We start from the raw sequence: 18278 nt of genomic DNA, 5'->3' as shown, positions 1-18278 counted from the left end.
TGCGATGGTTCCACCATCCTCTTTAACTTCATTTCTTATCATCAACTTGTCTGGAAAAGAAGATGGCTTCCGCTGCAGTCGTTCCTCCCGTTCCTGTTGGGCCGGCGGGCCAACCCGACATTCAATACCTGCCCGACCCCATCAACTATGCCGCCAGAACTAAACGCCGTCAGGAGAATGAGGTTCTTAGCAAGACTCTGCCGGATGGTTTCCCTCAGAAGCTGACATCCGACCTGGTTTGGGATGGAAAAAACCTCGCGGAATCCTATGACTGGAACTACTACCTTACCGAAGACGACCTGAATGAGGTCGAGGATGCCCTAAAGCATTTCAACGGTAAGAGGAACATGATTAGTGATGCTGTCCCGGCTAATATGTGAATAGGCCTCCAACTCCCCTTGGGACATGTCAATCAGGAGACCTTCCCGCTCCCTAAATTGCATGACACTCTCCGCGCCATCTCCAAAGAGGTCCACAACGGCCACGGCTTCAAAGTCATCCGCGGAGTCCCCGTCGACAAACACACCCGCGAAGAAAACTTCATCATCTACGCCGGAATCACCTCGCACATCGCCCCAATCCGCGGCCGGCAAGACACGATCTACGAAGGCAAGCCCGCCGACGTAGTCCTCGCCCACATCGCCGATCTGAGCCGCAAAGTCGACATCAACACGATCAAAGCACCGGCCTTCACAACCGAGAAGCAAGTCTTCCACACCGACGCCGGCGACGTAATCACCCTCCTCGCCCTCGAAGAAGCAGCCGAAGGCGGCCAAAGCTACCTCTCCAGCAGCTGGCACGTATACAACGAACTAGCTCGCACTCGTCCCGACCTAATCCACACCCTCGCTGAGCCCTGGGTCTCGGAAGAGCGAGATCTCGCAATCGCCCGTCCACTCTTATACCACCAACCCGCTCAAGGCGACGCCCCGGAACGGCTGATCATTCAGTACGCGCGCCGCGGGTTCACAGGGTACTGGGGCAAAGCGCGCACCGCCAGTCTTCCTCCGATCACTGAAGCACAAGCCGAGGCGTTGGATGCGCTGCACTATTTGGCGGAGAAATCTGCGGTGTCGCTGGACTTTCACAAGGGTGATATCCAGGTGGCTAACAATCTTTCCATCTTCCATGCGCGTGCGGGGTTCACGGACTCGAAGGAGAAGCGGTGAGTTTTATCAAACATTGTGTATTTATAACTGACTGACTCCTTCAGTCGTCATCTTGTGCGCTTTTGGTTGCGGGATCCGGAGTTGGCGTGGGAGACACCGGAGGCGTTGAAATCGCGGTGGGAGAATGTATATGGGGGCGTGACGGCGGAAAGCTCGGTGTTTCCACTCGAACCAATCGTGAGAAGTCGGTAGAGTTGATAGTTGAGTCGAACGCGCGCCAGGTGAAAGCACCGAAGTTGATGAAAGTGTCGTCGTGCTCCAGAGGGTAAGAACAGCAAATGTCACGTGAGAGCTTCGTATACCTTGCCGGATGGGGTATTGCCGAAGCCGCGTTAACGCATCTCGGATAGGAAGTCAATACGAGAGCTGAACAATTTGAATAGGACGTAATCGATCACCATTCGTGTAGAACCGTCTCGGAGTAATCTCGCAGAAATAGTGGATGCTGTGGGAATACATGCCCCGTTTTTGGTATGCCCCTTCGGTGGTTGCGCCATTTCCTTCAGCTCAACAGTGATTATATATATAGCAGCACAGGAACTTATGTTGTGTGTAAAGAATGGTAGTAGCTTGGGATGAAAAATGTAGTCTCATACTATACTCTTCCTCAATAACAATATGTACCTATAACTAGGGACTATGATATGCTCTTGCCCCCCAAAAAAAGGATTGCAGCAGGATCGCGAATCGGAGAGCGGTCCTCCAAGTCCCTCAGCATCTGTTTAATATTCAGTCCACCGTAGAGTCAGTAAGGCTACTTTGTTCGCTCCCAGCATTATCAGGGTTAATGGCCAGCTCTTTCAGGTGTACGAGCCATGAATGCCCAAAAAAAAGCTTCGTTTGTCTTAGTTGCAAGGAAAATTTGAATGAGTACATTCTGGATCTCAATCTGCTCGCGATGACTTGGAATGACTAGGATAGTGAGATGCTTGTAGTAGCGGCCTGACTATCGCCCGCATACTGCGCAACTTCGACCACCAAGGAGTCGGTTCGCAGTGTGTATTTCCCTTCATCCCACCTCTGAAGGGGACGTAGAGACGCGGTAACCCGGGCTTTTGCCTCCTGGCCGGGTTGGAGGTTGACAGGCGTGAATCCCAGCAGGACACGCTTGGGGAAGTCTCCGATGCTAGTTATGCCGTACACTTGGGCGATGAATCGGCCGGATCTCGATCCCGTATTGGCGACAGTGAACTGCACATCGAGTGCCTCAGGATTCTTTCTCACTGCAACAACATCCTTAACTGAAAAGCTTGTGTATGAAAGACCGAATCCAAGAGGGAATGCCGCATCCACACCTAGCTTGTCAAGAAGATGCTGACCGTACCACCGGTCATAGGTTATCTCCGTCGCGTCGCGGTCGAAGAACGGTAAATGCGATTCATCCTTCGGAATCGAGAAAGGAAGTCGACCGCTTGCGTCGGTTTGGCCTAGAAGCACGTCCGCCAGTCCATGTCCTCCTTCGCAGCCGCTATACCAGCTCATCAGTATTGCAGAGACTTTATCTTTCCAGCTTTCGATAATAACAGCACCGGCGGTAACGATTGATACAACAGTGCGAGGGTTCTTCGCTGCGACAGCCGCAATCAGAGTTTCGTCCTCGTCGCGGAGACGGAGGGAGGAACGATCGCCTCCGGCCCCGGCGACAATGTCACCACCGTTATGGACTTTCCCTTCCATCATACCGAGTGTGTCACGGTCTTCGTCGGTTTCGGTGGGTGGAAAGAGTTTTGTCAGCTCGGGATTGTCTTTTAGCGCTGGGACGACGTATTCGCCTTCGTCTTCGTAGGTGTAGCCCACTACCGCGATGACGATATCGGCTTGTGATGCGATGCGCTCAGCTTCATCAACTGTCTCTGCGAAGAGAACTTCGGTGTTGGGAAGCGCGGCGCGTATACCCTCGAGGGGAGTGACAACACTGGGTGGGTAGACTTGCGAGGATCCCTTGTCGCCTGTGTTGGCTATATTTGCGAGGCGGCCGACGACTGCGATAGTTGTGATGGTCTCGGTTTGGAGAGGTAGAAGAATTCGTCCACCAACGAGGTCATTCTTCAACAGCACGATAGACCGGGCAGCGACCTCTTGTGCTAGGTCTCGGTGCGCCTTTGAAAAGACAACGTCTGCATCTGGCTGGCTCTTTTCTGTTTTGATGGCAAACTCGAGCTGCTTTCTCAAGATTCTTTCGCCGGCTCGATCGACCTCTGCCCAACCCAGCTCTCCCTTCTCCAAAGCGGCTGGGAGATGCAGCCCTCTCTGCTGGCGGAACGGCGCTTCAATGTCGAGGCCGTTTCTCACTGACTTCGCCGAATCTCGCAGCCCAAAAACGAAATCGGACATCACTAGACCGTCAAATCCCCACTGTTCTCTGAGGATCTCATTGAGTAAGTGGTGATTCTGCCCCGCCCACTCGCCATTGACGGAGTTGTAAGACGACATGACAGCACCCACACCCCCTTCCACGATGCGGCGGAAATGAGCTAGATAAACCTCATGCAAAACATCTTCATCGACTCGGACGTCGACCTTGAATCTCGCGTTTTCCATCGAGTTCAATGCGTAGTGCTTGACGCAGGCAATAACATGTTCCTGAACCGCCTCTGTCAAAGCCAGGCCGAACTCACCAAGGAGCAGCGGATCCTCACTATACGTCTCTTGAACCCTCCCCCAAGCCGGATGCCGGGGTAGATTTACACAGACGCCCGCAAAGTAATTCGCACCTTGTGCCTTTGCCTCGAGACCGATTGCTGTCCCCACTCGGCGCTCAAGGTCAAGATCCCATGTCGCCCCACGAGCCATGGAAACTGGAAAAGCTGTGGAATTGTAGATTACAACGCCGCGAGGGCCATCGGTGAATTTGATTCCGGGAATTTGCAACCGTGCAATTGCACCGTGGACGTATGGCGTTGGGTTGTAGCGGTCTGTGAAGACTGATCGTTGACCAGGCCAGAATGGGACGTCGCCATCAAGGAGGTCAAGACGTTCTTGCTGCGTGAGGGAAGAGAGCAGTTTCGATGTGGCTGAGTGGAGAGACTCGCCGGATTTGATGGCGGCAATGGCGTCGGAGAAGGTGTATTGTTCGGTGGACGACATGGTCAGGTGGTTATCTCCTAGGATTCCTGCTGGGTCGAGTGATGTGAATTGGAATTGACTGACCACCATACGAATTGACGCAGCTTATATGTTGGTTCAACTGTACATGCGTCTTGGCTGCGGGGTTGGAGTAGATCGTATGGCCGATACTCCGCGATGCTCTTAGGCAGATTCAAGATGCAGCTACTTTCATTTACAAAAGCCGATACCCCGCGATGGCTTTAGGCAGATCTCATGCGCTTTTATCCGGTGAATCTGCCGTTCGATGGTGGGTCGCAGACTTATCTTCCATCATTCAGCTTGGACCTGGTTCTGGGGAGGATGCAGGTAGTGCTCTTGTCTTTGCTGAACAGTCTCAGTATCACATTGGGCATCCCGTGCTAGAGACATAGACAGTCTTCATCCAGTCTTCCCCACTAGTACTCCATCGTGACCCTTATTTTAGTGATACCCCCGGTCCTCTACTTTCAAAGCAACTATCCGTCTTAACAGTCTTCCATACCTGATATAGTAGACTCCAAAGACATTCCTCGGAATTTCCTCTATCATCGTTCATTTCACTTCACTCGTCCTTTAGGTCGTCACCCACTACACCGGGTTCTTCTCCTACGGCAACTACATAATATCTAAATCACCTGCAATGTGCCTTCAACCTCCACGCCGAATCAATTATCGCATGTCCAAAGCTGGCTCCTTCCCACCCATCACCATGTCCAACTGCTGCATCGTGCCTTCCCGATCATGTTTTCTTCCAGTGACCTTATTGTCGAGGCGTTTGATTTTGCTCCTCGTCAACACCACAGCCTCTCTATTCCTTCCCTTCGTCCGTTGTTTGTTGGCTTTGGCATAAATCTATCAGTTCTATTCTTATAATCAAACCCCCCAATACGTTGGCATGTCTCAGCAGTAAGTGCTATTCTCTGCTACTTGGGATTTGTATGACGCTGACTTCCTGTTGCAGACCACCGAACGCCTCGCAACCTGGGCCATATATATTACAGCCGGCTCCGCCTCAGCCCACAACCGAGAGTCGGTATGTATTCGCTCTCAGTAACTTCTGTCACCAAGGGTTAGCCCGCGCGCTACAGCTAAACGACACCACCGAGCTCCGCCTGCTCCTCCGGCGAAGAAGCTATGAAATCGATCGGTGGATATGGTACATACTTGAACGCTCGGGGGACTACGGCTCCACGTACGCTTTCATACACAAGTTACAAGAAATGCGCAACTTGCCCGAAACCATCACGTTAGCCAATGCCTTGCCGAGACCAGATATACACCAAACACCACTACCACCGTCATATCTCTTCGCGGCCCAAACAATGTGGGTTATCGGGCGCCTCATTCGGTTGGAGCGAAACATCTTTCCACTGTCACGCCTTATGAGCGCGGGGCATGGAATGGGATTCATCGCCTGGTTCCACCCATTCGATCTGCTTCGTGGGGCGGCATTGCTGCTGTACGCAAAGAACCTTTACTACCGCCAGGGCGTGCGTAGTGTCGAAAATCTCCAAATCACCCACCAGCCCGCAATGCAAATGTACAAGCAGCCCGATGGGTCCTGGTCAATATTGGTACCTCCAGGACAACAGCCGGTTGTGCACCCGACTTTCACCGGCCCCACGCAACCGCTGCCGAACGCTGGTCCCCCGGGACCGCGGCCGCAAGACCTGGCTCTTAGCCCTCTGCCACTCACCATCCTAACACCCCCTATGCTGCCACCTCCCGTCTACCAGTTCCCGACTCAACGTTATCCGGAGCCATACCAGCTTAACCTATCGTCGGATAATTTGATGCATGGCAACCGCTCTTCAACTGCTCCGAGTAGCGACGTGACAATGGGGGGAACGACCGCAGAAGCCGAAGTTGATATAACTGACATGGTCATGTCGAGACTACCATAGAGGTGTCAGCTCAGTGCTAGCATTGGCAGTCTTTATTCAGCTGTTTTATGGATGTGATATACCGTGAAGTAGCATATCCGGGGGTCTGTGCTGTGTCAAGGGTATATGTATTTAGTTTGAAGTAGTCTAGCTTCTGTCTTCATGTGCTTAAAGTTTATTCTAGTAGGTTTGTTCGTCGAGACAGATGGTCATCAACCACGGTTCATCGATAGCCATACACAACCTGCAGAGCTCAAAGTATACCAACAAATAGTAAGCATGGAAAGTCATCACTGCATATTGATCACCAATTTCGCACAAAGAACAATCGTGATACTCAAATTGGCTTCTTCCTACTAGACAGGAAACACAAAACTATACACCATTTGCTAAATAACCAAACCGACACAACATACCCAAACAAACAAAATCAACAACCAACAACCACCCGCAAAACAAAACCAACCTAAACAGCCGGCGCCCTCGGAATCATCCTCGGACTCGGACTCAGCCGCGGACTCGCCATCCCCGTCGTCGCAACCGGAACGCCCTTAACCCACCCGCTTGGCACAGCCCTCTCATCAAACGTGAACGTCCTGATATGACTCCGCCTCACATGCGTCTCGAGCCAATCATTCTGTTTCTGGATCTCATCTCGCCTGAAGAGCGCCGAGCCGTGCCTTACAACGAAGAGCATGATCATGAGAATCAGCATCTGCAATCCGAGACACGCGGCAACGAGACCAGGGTACCAGGTACTCGCGTTAAAGTTGCGCTCGTCTGCGTCGTCGAGAACGACGTATGCGCCGCGGCGGAGGGAGAAGACGGCGCTCCAGCAGAAGCAGGAGTTGAAGATGCCGCAGGACGACAGGATGATGATAAGCAACACCGGGATGCCGATTAGGGCGTCTTTGATGAGGGTGAGGCGGTAGTGGTAGACGCCGTTGGCGAGGCCGGTGACCCAGGTTAGGAAGGTGAATGCTGCGCTGAGGATCCAGAGGACGGAGATGGCGAGGAGCATGAGGCTGCGGCAGTCGAAGCCGACGGTCGGGGTGACCCAGATGAGGGTTATGGAGGTGGTGGATGAGATGAGGAGGGGGAGGATGGAAAGGATGAAGAGGGTGAGCGGGGAGGTATCTCGGTTCCCGCCACGGAAGAGGATTTTGCGCGGGCGGTAGCAGTAGATTGCGCCGGACCAGCGCTGGGCAGTGTAGAAGTCTGTTGTTTTGAGCTTTGAGGTGGAGAAGAAGGAGGATTTGTCTTGGGAGAACATCTGGCGGTCTTCGACGGCGTTGTGGGTGACGGTTTTGACGAAGCGTTCCATGATGCGGAGGCAGGTGCGGCGCGAGGTGAAGCCGCCGATGGCGTTGCTGAGGAGGACGGCGGGGATGAGCCAGGAGATGAACATGGATGTGCCGATGCGGCCGCCTGGGGGGCTGGAGCTTTCCCCGCCGATGACATCGACGAAGCCGGCGATGACATGGTAGAAGTAGGCGAAGACGGCGAGGCCAGCTCGTCGGATTTCGACGGAGCGGGAGTCGGAGAGCTCGTTGGCAATCTCTTTGCAGAGGTGGTAGAAGTGGTCCATTGTCATGTCATCCCGTTTGTCTGCGAGGATCCGGTCGAAGTAGTCCTTGAACTTGTCTGTTCCTGACCCCTCGAGCTCCTCTATCCCGGCGTAGATTGTTGCGACGTCGATGACACGCTGGTTGTAGTGTTCGTGAGCCTCGTTCGGGGCTTGGGGGATCGTTCGTTGCGCGAGGGAGAAGCAGCGACTCCATGTTTCGGCTTTGGTCAGGAGAGACCAGGTCGTGTCGATGGGATCGCCCAGAAAGTGCAGCAGGGCAGCATATTTCTCGTTTCCGAGACGCGCCATGTGCATGTTTCCGATGAGAAGGAGGATAGGAATGAGCCATGTGCTGAGTCGGGGGCCAACATCGTCATAGAAACTGGTACCGGCGGAACACTGTTCTTCGCAGCCCTGCAGAGTCAATCTGATATTGTTCACATCCAACATAGGACGGCCAGACTGGCGGTAGAAGACATCATCGTCAGCCAGAAGGCTGCTATTGAGCAACCGGGCCTTGACGTTGGCGTTACATTGCGACTTGGAGAAAGCATCAACGGAGGGGACAAACAGAACTGTAGAAAGAACAAAAAAGGTCAGCTCTGAGATCTGCATGATGATCGTAGCTTATTGGTGACGAGCGGATACATAGATAGAAGCTGATCGGAGAATTACCTCTGTCCTGTCAAAGCTCTATATACTTGAGCCTCACAGCCTCAACTCGTCAGGAGATGCATGACCATTGCGCGGCATCGAGTCACCCAGGCAGCGATATTGCTCGTACCGGATGGCTGATGAGTGGCCATTGGTTAAGCGCTTCGGGCAGAGGGCGCGGGCGTGAGGGTGCCTCGCAGAGAGCGCAGGAACAACGGCGGATGCACATGTGCAGGAGGTGTGTGTAGTGGCAGTGACTCGAAGCCAGGGCCGGGCAATGGGAAATACCTATTATTAACCTGAAGTGTGCAAGAGCGCGAAAGATGGATGACTGAGGGTGATCGGTTGACAGACATCGGGGCATCAGAAACAGCGTAGTTGCAGTCAGTGAGTCCAACGAAAGAACAGACCAGCTCCACGTGGGAAGAAGAGTGGATATGAGATCGTGGGAGCTTGGACCAGGATTAAGCTCGGCAGAGGCTGACGCCAGGGTCCTCGTATTCAACACTTGGTCAGTGGTCGGACCTCTCTTGTTACCATACTCGAGGCATACTCGCAGCAGTCGATGTCTTGTAGGTGGACAGGCGCAAACAGATGCTATCTTTTTCTTTAAAACTGATGATCAAGGACTGGGGGCTGTGTCGATGCTGGAAGGAGCATGATCCGCGCTTGCCTGACCGATGTTTACTAGAGTAAGTTCCAAGAAGAGCTTCAGAACATCAAGTGTATCATTGAGTGTACTCTGGTACTACGATGAGTCTCCCTCTTTGAACCAGGTAAAGTGTGCTGACAGTGCACCAGGGGACCGAGGGACGCGAGGCGAATTTGAAGCTCGCATGGTTCGACCACTGGGCGACGATGGCTGGGGCAGCGGAGGCAGAGGGGGCAACAAGGGCGGCGGTTTAAGGCGCGTCGGACTCGGACTAGAGGGATACCGTGTGTGCCATCCTTGCGAAGACCGAGGACTACCAAGTGACTCGTGCCTAACGAGGGTCTCTGTGTCGCGCAACGGCCAGCTGTCGTCCGCAGCCTCGATCTCGTCTAGTCGAACAAACTGACCTCCACTTGAGCCGTCGCCTTGGCTCGATTTCACCGAGTACTGCTGCGGAGAGTACTGGTCACGAGAGCCGCCACTGTTTGGCTTGGATCGTGAAGAGCCGTATGTATATCCCGTTGGCTTCTTGAAGAAAGCGGCCCATATCCGCTTGCACAGCGCTCGTATTCCCGGCATGCACGAACACATGATTCCAATGTCAATTTCCAGCAAACTCCAGACCCCAACCGGGACAAAGTCCTCTGTTTTCATTAGCACTGCCCTGGTACAGTCGTGGGACATACTGGTTGGGTTCATCGTGGTGTTGAATCCTACTGCCTCTACCAGTCGAAGAATGCTGATGACGGTCACTCTACTTCCATTAGCCTTGTACGGAACAAAAAGGGCCAACATACACAATCCCGACGGCAAACATGGCGCACATCCCGATGCGCTTTTCAAGTGACATGTGCAATTTGAAGAGGATCGGCATTGGTATAGCAATAACCACCACGTCCATGACGATGTTGATGATGGCATGGGCAAGCAGCAGCGCATTATGACTAGTGCAATGCCCTTCATGCTCCCCGTCCCATCTGTTCCAGAAATGGTTGATTGGTTTACAGGAAAACAATTGCGAGAATAGGCTGGCCAGGCTCCAGGCAACAGTGACCCCGAGTGCTATGTGAACCGCCAGTCGCAGGCCCTTGTTGGGGAAGAGCCGCAGATACAGCAGCAGCATTGAGCACTTGATGACGCCAACACATACGCAATACAGGTTCTCTTCAACGAAGAATAGCTACCCATTGTTAGCAAAGAAGGCGATTCTGGGTATTCTCGCTTACCTTGACTGTCTTGCTGATGTCATGGAACGGAATCGTCCAAATGTCCCTTCCCAAACCATACGTCTTCACTATATGACATTAGTGGCGCGCATTGGTCAGGCATGAGTACCTACGTGGAAATCCAACACCAGCAATAGCAACGGCAACAAACTAAACCAGTTAGTTCAAGTATTTGTCTGAGATCTGGAGCCACCTACGAGAGAAGCCACAATGGTATAGTCATCCAGACCTAGTTGTCCGCCCACCACTCGGCTCGTCACTCGCAGCGCAACCGCAACAATTGCGACAATGATTCCGACCAGATTGACAATCGGATACACACGCGTGTCGTCGCTTGTGGGGTAGGCGCAGGTTGTGTAGGAGAAGTTCTGGGCCGCTGCGCTTGTTAGCAGCTTGATCAACATTCCTGAACCATCACACACTCAGGGCTTCTTTGATTGTGCAGCTTCCGGCAATGCATGGTTCAAGCTGCGCGTTCAATTGTGTGTCCGCGCATATGCAATCAAAATCTGTTAATGCGCATGTCGAGTTGCTGATGGCTCCGAGGAGGCACGTCAGCTGTTGTCAATCAGCGTACGCCCGTCAACAGCCGCAGGATACCCACCGCACAACTTGGAAGGTTGTCCATTGTATGAGCAGACACTACATCAGGGGTCGAAGCAAGTCGCAACGAACATTGGTGTGCCAACCCAGGAGTTCAGGCAGATATATGACCTGCGTCGAAAGGAAACCTGGGGAAGTGGGGGACACCATCCTACATGATCGCAGGAATCCTTTCTCCGGGGCTGATCTCGGCAGGAGAAATTGCCAGAGCGCAATCGATTGGAAGCGTACTTGGCTACCCTACGCCTCTGTGACCAGGCATGACATTCTACCTCGAACGGTCGAGATCGCACCACACAGATGAACAAGTGGGCTGGGTTTCTGACACCTGAATGATGACTCGCCGACACCGATAAGGAATCCTGCTCGTGAATGCTGACTGGTGAGACGCTCAATGTGTCGGGCCGAGGGTTTGGCTGGGGTTGGCGAGGTCTGTGCGGATTCTTTATCTTCTCTTCTCCCTTGGAGCTTCCGCACGATGATGGCCGCCTTTTCGAAGTCTATCATGCGTCGGGCTGCAGTTTGAGTTGTACGACAAACAAGCAGTTCCAGATGTTCCATCCCTAGCGGAATACACTAAGCAGCAGTTCCAACTTCATCGCCTATTCCCGTGATCCAATCCGATCCTTCAATTTCCACCCGAGTCAAAGGATGGCAGCCGCAGAGACTCGAGTCTATGTTTGCAGGACAGAGTTCACTAGCCTGTCCCAGGATTATGAGTCCTTTTGCTTCGTGTCGCGCATCCAATTGGCCTGTTGAGGGCTCTCTCCTGCATTTATCTCACTGGTAGACCGGAACAGACGACAGCAGATGCGCGAAATCTTCCTCCGGGGTTTGATAACGTGTTTCCTGATCGTGGCAAACATCAACCCAGATATCTCACGTCCTGCCATGAGTTCTCTCCAGCCTTAATTCAACATACCGCGTTGACTCACCTGCGTAGTGTTTTTTTCTCCCCACTGTCACTTGCCATCCCACATACCCCTCCAGTTGAAACATGATAGATGAGCATCCATCCCATCCCCTCCGCATCAACCAGCATAGTCCACTTGCAAACCAAGACCCCCGTTTCACCTGGGCAGCATTCCTGGAACTCCTTTGATGCGGGGTAATCCACCCCTGGCAGGTCAGCCAATGAGAATCCAAGCCCTGCTGCCATGCAGCGGCACCGAAGAGCCGAGCGAGGTCGCCCAGCCTCCACCCCTAGCGCGCCGTTGAAAACTCTGTTCTTGGAGCTTTGACAATCGACAATTGACGATATGACAATATGACAGTTGGTGGCGAGCTGAGAGAACGAACAGCCTTGGTGGTTGAGTCCTAGTGCTTGTGGTGGGAAAGGTGGGTGGTATCATTGGAAATTTTCACGTGTCAATCTCGACTCGTACAGCGCAGAGCACTCACCTCGTAGAGAAATCAAGAGTTAAATATAGAAAGTAGGTTGGACACCACTTGTGTAGATTCCGAACATATGGCAACTGGTACTCGGATGTTCATCGTTTTTCGAGTTCACCTGATGCACGCTTCCAGCGAGCAAAACAATCATCTATGGTAACTCTAAACTATCCATTTCACCTGCCACCTTCCTTGTCTAGAGAAGCCAACTTGTATATCGCGTGATCATCGTAGCTGAATGCGCTTGTGGGAGACTCGATAATCACTGAACGCTGCCCTCCTCTCGGTAATCTCTCTTCAACACAGCGCCTCCAACTAAGAGTCGGAATAAAGCTGTGACTCTTAATTACCCTCTGTAGAATGGGTATATATCTTGAGCAAATCTGTATTCTATTCTAAGGCGCCTACGCTCCTCTTGATTAAATGATCTTCGACGTTAAGTACATAGCATGACTGCCTTGCCTCTGGCATCAGCGGAGATATATATTTTCGGACACTGCAGGGAAGCAACCCGACCGTTCATCCAAAACCATAAACAACGCAGCAAATCCTTCTAAGTACAGTACAGCACAGTACAGTAATAGGATCAGCCTCAGCACCTTACATTTTCTATCCTAGAAACTATAATTGATGTTGCCCTTCCATAGGATAGATTTCTTCGTGACGGTACTTTTGTTCCTCTCTGGTGAGCCCTATGATGGATCGATCGTGGTAATCGCATCTACTTATGATGGATCTTGATCTTATCTCGATGGCGATTTCGATCATGATCTCGATTCTGGCCCCGAGATTCCAGTAGTATTACCCACACACACAGATTCAAAATCTCGGATCTCTAGCAGCCAGCTTGATCGGAGATCTACCAACGAACCGTGTCGCAGCAATTGCAACGAAGCGTCTGAAACCAGGGCGAAAAGAAAGCTAGAGGGTGGAAAACAGGGGAAACGAGAAGAGCGTTTCAACACGGGATTTCGCGGATAGAATGGAACGAAACTTGGTATGGATTGCATGGAGCTTAAAGGTTTAGATCATAGTCTACCTCTGTTTGCTCTGTTGGAAGCCATACGTAGGGAGTCACGAGCATAGATTCAGAGTCATACGCATGCTCAATGCGCAGGTTTTGGCATTATGTATCGCATTGATTCTTCAAATGGAGCTATAGAACCAGTTTGCGGCTGTTGACTGGATACTGAGGGGGTCACTGATCCTTATGGCTCCAGAAAAAAGAGTCCATGCAGGTGGGTCGCACGTGTACAATTCTGTTCGTCAAATGGGCAGAGCTGGGAAGGATCAGGGAGATTGTAAGTTAGAGGAACTACCGTAGGGCCCGGGGGATGCTCAGGTGCATTGTTCAGGCAGGACTAGTGCTCCCTCCAAAAGTGGGGATTCCTGAGTGACGAGAGTACTGTGCAAGTCTTCTGATCTGGCAACCCGAAACACGGGATTAGAACTCGAATCTATTTGCAGTACACATAGAATATTGCCAGAGAACAAAGCCATTTACAGAATACGACAGAGAATGAAAAAGGCAGAAGCTCGAACTCCTCTGCTCCCATTTTTCAGTCTTGAACTACTCACGCAGGGGTAGCCGCTAGCGAGTCATATCTTTTCCCGAAGGGGAAAGTAGGGTTCCACGGGTCCGGTCCGAAATTGCCTAGACTCTCGCTTGAGAAAACAATGGGATGGTTGGTAGTTCTACGCCGGAGTAACTTCTCAGGAGTTAGTGAGCCAACATGGTTGCTTTGTGGTAGGAAACACCGAGTCTAGGCACGGCAGAGCTATTTGCAACGGCTGTTTCACGCTTGTCGCATTGGGAGCATGCTTGACAGTGCGGAATCATGATCATCATGGTGGCGGTGGCTAGACGAGGCGGCGGATAGCGGCGCGGGAGGGAGGCACAACGGTCATGGTGGGTTTCTCGCTACCAAAGTCCAGCGTTGAGCTGGAATCTTGAATCTTGACTAGGTTATTCTGCTGCCTCACTCTCCAGACGGCAGACGCGGTATGCCTGCTTGCGCTTGGACCCTCGCAAGCCGTTGGTGGATACTATTCTGTCACTGACTTCTCATGTAAAGATGGCTTGTCATTCCTCAGTCAGGGGTCCAGCCGCCGCAGGACGGGATAATGGTATGCGGTTGGGTATTGAGCAGAAACCTATTTTTACATACGCCATACAATGCTATTGTTCAACACTAGACAAAAGAAAAGTTTGCGCAATCATCGCTGTCTATCCTCAACCGCCCACTCCTGCTTCACCGTAATCCCCCCATTTAGATTTAGATTCCCATTCTCCCTCCGCTGACTCGTCGCCCTGCCAACGCCCCTCTCCATCCGCTCCAAACTCTCCTGACTCCCATTACTCTCCCCGTCCAACCCACTCTGCTGCACCGAGATCCCCGCGTAGTGCTTCGGCCCCATCGGTCGCAGCCACAGCTGACTCGTATCGTCGTCGAGTGGCTGGAACCCATCGTCCCCCGTGTTCTGTTTCCCCGCGGACTTGGAGAGGGATTTCACGGGTGTGCGGCCCGTTGCGTTGGGCGTTGTTGTTGTTCGGCCGAGGAGCGGGCGCATCATGGGGATGCAGGCGAGGATCACGGCGAGGCAGGGCTCGATGCCGCTGAAGATGTTTGCCTTGGGCATGGTGTAGGTGATGTCTGCGAAGTCCATGGTGGAGAGGACGGAGATGCGGAGGGCGGAGATGACGCAGGTTCTAGATGGATTGTTAGTACTTGAGCCAAAAGATGGAAGGGTAACTAGACGTACACAACACCAAGACCAAAGACCGCAATCAGCGTGACCTTCTTGTAGGTTGCCATCTGCAGCTTGTAGAGCGAGGGCATTGGGAGGCCAAGCACAATCACGTCGGTTACCAAGTTGATGACACCCGTTACTGTGAATGATGTGACCTGGTTACCGCACTTTCCTCCAGGAATTGTCTTATCCCAGTTGAAGGCGAAAGGTGTGCAGATGAGACAGCCGGCGAGAATGGTCGCAATGGCCCACGCGACAATCAGAGCCATCGTCGCCCACGAGCTCCAGATAAGCCACCGCACGGGGAAGATGCGCAGGTACAGGAACAAGATGGAGATCTTTGTGCAGCTCAGACTGAGCACCCAGAGGAATTGCAGCGGGATGACTAGTGTCGAGAGCTTCGTGACTGGTTCCATACCGTGATCTCTCACGATTGGTATGACATGGTCGTATCCAATGCCGGCTTGGTAGACGCCGGTGATACTGATTGACTGGAGACCGACACTGAAGATCTAGACATTGTTAGAGAGGTTAACGCCACCATCTGACAGACCTACTGCAGCAGCAATAATGAACCAGTCACTCGCAGTCCATTTCTTGTGAGCAAGCTTGTGAGCCAGCAACCGCAGGCAAACAGCGGCGACAGCGAGAAACGCAAATGAAAAGGCAACACCCAGCACGGCGCGCTGCTCGTGCGTCTCAATAGGAAAAATGACGGTCATCGCGATCGAGATTGCACTGGAGGATCTAGCTACTGACTCGATCGCAGGGAAAACGACAGGAGGACGGAGTCTCTTTATTAATTAATCTCATTCTCTCCGCAGGTTTCTTTTTCCGCAGGATGCAGGAGTTGGAGCTCGCCTGAAAAGAGGGATAAGCCGTGCGCTTGTGGAAGTGGCTGTCAGGCTGGCAGGATGGATCTTCTCTGTCTCCATTCTGGCCCATCAGGGGCAATCAGTTGAGAGCTGGCCCGCTTTTCCCGTCTTATGACACTTGCTTTCTGACAGCTGGATTAGTGATTTCTACATGACACAGATCGGCGCGGGGGTGTCGCATGGGTTAAGACATCTGCCAGACGATCTGAAGATATCACAACTCTATTGAGGTGATCAACTCTATCCTGCGTAAGCTTCAGACAGAAATTCTGCAGCCCGACACATCACGTCAAATTCTGCAGTGATAACCGGGTTGCCTAGAAAGCCGCTCCAGCCGTTGGAGACGGGCCCCCACTGGGGGAGCATCTCTTATTCGTCCAGATCTTCGCGCTTATTGCTCTAATATGACATCCGCGACAGTCCGTCGTCTTTAGCGCCTTGTCCTTAAGTCTCGCTGGTTCCCTCGCTGTCTTACCTCGGAGATGAACCGCCTTGTTGCCAGGGCCTAGACGCCTGATTCATGCGGTCAATGCCTTTGTCAAAAAAGGGCAACGCATGGTTGGATGCCTTTGATTCGATTGGCTGGGGATGAGAGAGCTTGCAGCCGTGGAGCAGCAATCTAAACCATGTGGCCTGGTGTCGAATGAACTGCTCGGCATTTCCCCTTACAAGCAGTTCGCTGCACAAACTACTAATTTGACCTGTCGCCCCTCATGGCCAACGGGTGGAATTGACTTGACATTACTGGGATTTGTCACCATGTCGAGTCCTGTCGTCGTGCTCCTTGCTGTAGGAGTCCTCTCGCTCCTCTACGTCGCGACGCGCAAGCCCAGCACCGGCGAGAAACTCCTCAAGCTCCCCCTCATCGGCGACCTGCACAGCTCCTCCATCGAGAAACCGCTGGAGAACTGGGACGAATGGGCAAAGAAAAATGGCCCGATCGCCGTGCCCAAGCTGTTCGGGCTCATCCCCATCGTCGTCCTCAACTCCTACGAAGCCGTCGTCGAGCTCTTCTCCCGGCGCAGCCAATGGTACAGCAACCGCCCGGCCTCGGTGAGCATGGAGATGATCACCGGCGCTGAGCCAGGCCGCTCGCGCTTCACCCTCATGCACGACTACGACGACCACCTCAAGCTGCACCACCGAATCCTCAGCCCTAGCCTGGGGGCCCCAGCAGCTCCCAAATACCAGCCCCTGATGGAGCTGGAGGGAAAACAGCTCGTCTACGACATCATCTCGACCCTCTCCAAGTCACAGTCAGGGAAAACAACCACCGAAGAAATCTACCCGCTCCTCGAACGCACCCAATCCAGCATCATCCTCTCGCTACACTACTCCCTGCGCATCCCCAAATTCGAAGACCACACCCTCCACGAAGTCATCGCCATCCAACAAAAAGTCACCCACCTCGCCGCCAACCCGCAGCTCCCAGACATCCTCCCCTTCCTGCGCCACCTCCCGACCATCCTCTCCCCCTGGCAACAGTACGCGAACAAGCTCTTCGCCGAGCAAGTCGACCTCTACGGCCGCCTCTTCACCCACGGCCGCGACGCCCCCGGCTGGAACGCAACGAAACAAGCCATCGCAACCGCCGAAAAACACGCCCCCGCAACCTCACCCGTCTCCGACCTCGACCTCGCATTCACCCTGGCAACCTCCATCCAAGGCGGCATGGAGACCTCCCCGCGCCAACTCCTCTGGCTCTTCATCGCCGCAATGCAAGACCCCTCATTCATGGCGCGCGCGCACGCACTGCTCGACGCCGTCGTCGGGCGCGACCGCCTCCCCACCTTCGCAGACCGCCCCAACCTGCAATTCATCGACGCAATCACGCACGAATTATTCCGCTGGCGCCCGATCTCCCCAGGCTCGATTCCGCGGCGCGCAGACCACGCGGACGAATTTGCCGGAACGAAAATCGCCAAGGGCGTAACGGTCATGGCGAACGCGTGGGCGATCGGCCGCGACGAGAATGTCTTCGACCCTGCACTCGGCAGTCTCCATGAATTCATCCCCGACCGGTGGCTAAGATCTGACTCTGAGAGTGGCGAGGCGAAATTGCGGACTGACCTGCCTCTTGCGGTGTTTGGGCAGGGGAGGAGGATTTGTCAGGGGAAGCGGGTTGCGACGGATGGGACGTTTATGCTTGTTGCTTGTTTGATTTGGGCGTTTGAGGTTGAGGCGCAGAGTGTGGATCCGTGGAGGATGAAGGTTGTGGGGTTTATGACTATGCCGCCGGAGACCGGGTTCGTGTTGAAGCCACGCGGGCAGTGGGTTGTTGATTTGGTGAGGAGGGAGTGGGAGGGGGCGGAGAAGGGATTGGAGAAGGTTATGGGGGATGGAGTGGATGTTGAGAGGTAGAGTGGTTGTTACTCAGGTTACGTGCTGATGAGATTCATTGAGTTATGTTCTGCATCTT

At 53.2% G+C, this 18278-nt stretch overlaps 7 protein-coding genes across 7 annotated transcripts; 3 read left to right on the top strand and 4 right to left on the bottom strand.

Moving 5' to 3' along the window:
- Positions 1 to 62: 62 nt before the first annotated feature.
- On the top strand, positions 63 to 1361 carry BJY04DRAFT_219293 (TauD/TfdA family dioxygenase; the record flags this gene model as incomplete). The annotated part of the gene is made up of 3 exons (XM_073716545.1): positions 63 to 336; positions 385 to 1165; positions 1214 to 1361. The coding sequence occupies 3 exons, from the start codon at positions 63 to 65 to the stop codon at positions 1359 to 1361; spliced, it is 1203 nt and encodes a 400-aa protein (XP_073570111.1).
- A 720-nt stretch (positions 1362 to 2081) lies between these two features.
- BJY04DRAFT_228598 (glycoside hydrolase superfamily) lies at positions 2082 to 4256 on the bottom strand (the record flags this gene model as incomplete). The annotated part of the gene is made up of 1 exon (XM_073718877.1): positions 2082 to 4256. The coding sequence occupies one exon, from the start codon at positions 4254 to 4256 to the stop codon at positions 2082 to 2084; it is 2175 nt and encodes a 724-aa protein (XP_073570110.1).
- Positions 4257 to 5151: 895 nt separating this feature from the next.
- On the top strand, positions 5152 to 6160 carry BJY04DRAFT_219291 (uncharacterized protein; the record flags this gene model as incomplete). The annotated part of the gene is made up of 2 exons (XM_073716544.1): positions 5152 to 5162; positions 5218 to 6160. The coding sequence occupies 2 exons, from the start codon at positions 5152 to 5154 to the stop codon at positions 6158 to 6160; spliced, it is 954 nt and encodes a 317-aa protein (XP_073570109.1).
- Positions 6161 to 6605: 445 nt separating this feature from the next.
- BJY04DRAFT_219290 (uncharacterized protein) lies at positions 6606 to 8321 on the bottom strand (the record flags this gene model as incomplete). The annotated part of the gene is made up of 1 exon (XM_073716543.1): positions 6606 to 8321. The coding sequence occupies one exon, from the start codon at positions 8319 to 8321 to the stop codon at positions 6606 to 6608; it is 1716 nt and encodes a 571-aa protein (XP_073570108.1).
- Positions 8322 to 9108: 787 nt separating this feature from the next.
- Positions 9109 to 10866, bottom strand: BJY04DRAFT_219289 (CFEM domain-containing protein; the record flags this gene model as incomplete). Its single annotated transcript, XM_073716542.1, has 8 exons — positions 9109 to 9656; positions 9699 to 9766; positions 9810 to 10192; positions 10239 to 10306; positions 10352 to 10388; positions 10436 to 10614; positions 10661 to 10796; positions 10843 to 10866. 8 exons carry the CDS (start codon positions 10864 to 10866, stop codon positions 9109 to 9111), a joined length of 1443 nt encoding a protein of 480 aa, XP_073570107.1.
- A 3584-nt stretch (positions 10867 to 14450) lies between these two features.
- Positions 14451 to 15706, bottom strand: BJY04DRAFT_219288 (uncharacterized protein; the record flags this gene model as incomplete). The annotated part of the gene is made up of 3 exons (XM_073716541.1): positions 14451 to 14943; positions 14997 to 15496; positions 15542 to 15706. The coding sequence occupies 3 exons, from the start codon at positions 15704 to 15706 to the stop codon at positions 14451 to 14453; spliced, it is 1158 nt and encodes a 385-aa protein (XP_073570106.1).
- A 912-nt stretch (positions 15707 to 16618) lies between these two features.
- On the top strand, positions 16619 to 18220 carry BJY04DRAFT_219287 (cytochrome P450; the record flags this gene model as incomplete). The annotated part of the gene is made up of 1 exon (XM_073716540.1): positions 16619 to 18220. The coding sequence occupies one exon, from the start codon at positions 16619 to 16621 to the stop codon at positions 18218 to 18220; it is 1602 nt and encodes a 533-aa protein (XP_073570105.1).
- Between the last annotated feature and the right edge of the window lie 58 nt (positions 18221 to 18278).

The sequence above is a fragment of the Aspergillus karnatakaensis genome (assembly GCF_047715665.1).
Source record: "Aspergillus karnatakaensis strain CBS 102800 unplaced genomic scaffold BJY04scaffold_31, whole genome shotgun sequence".
NCBI lineage: Eukaryota > Fungi > Ascomycota > Eurotiomycetes > Eurotiales > Aspergillaceae > Aspergillus > Aspergillus karnatakaensis.
This window is presented reverse-complemented; position numbering and strand designations above follow the sequence as displayed.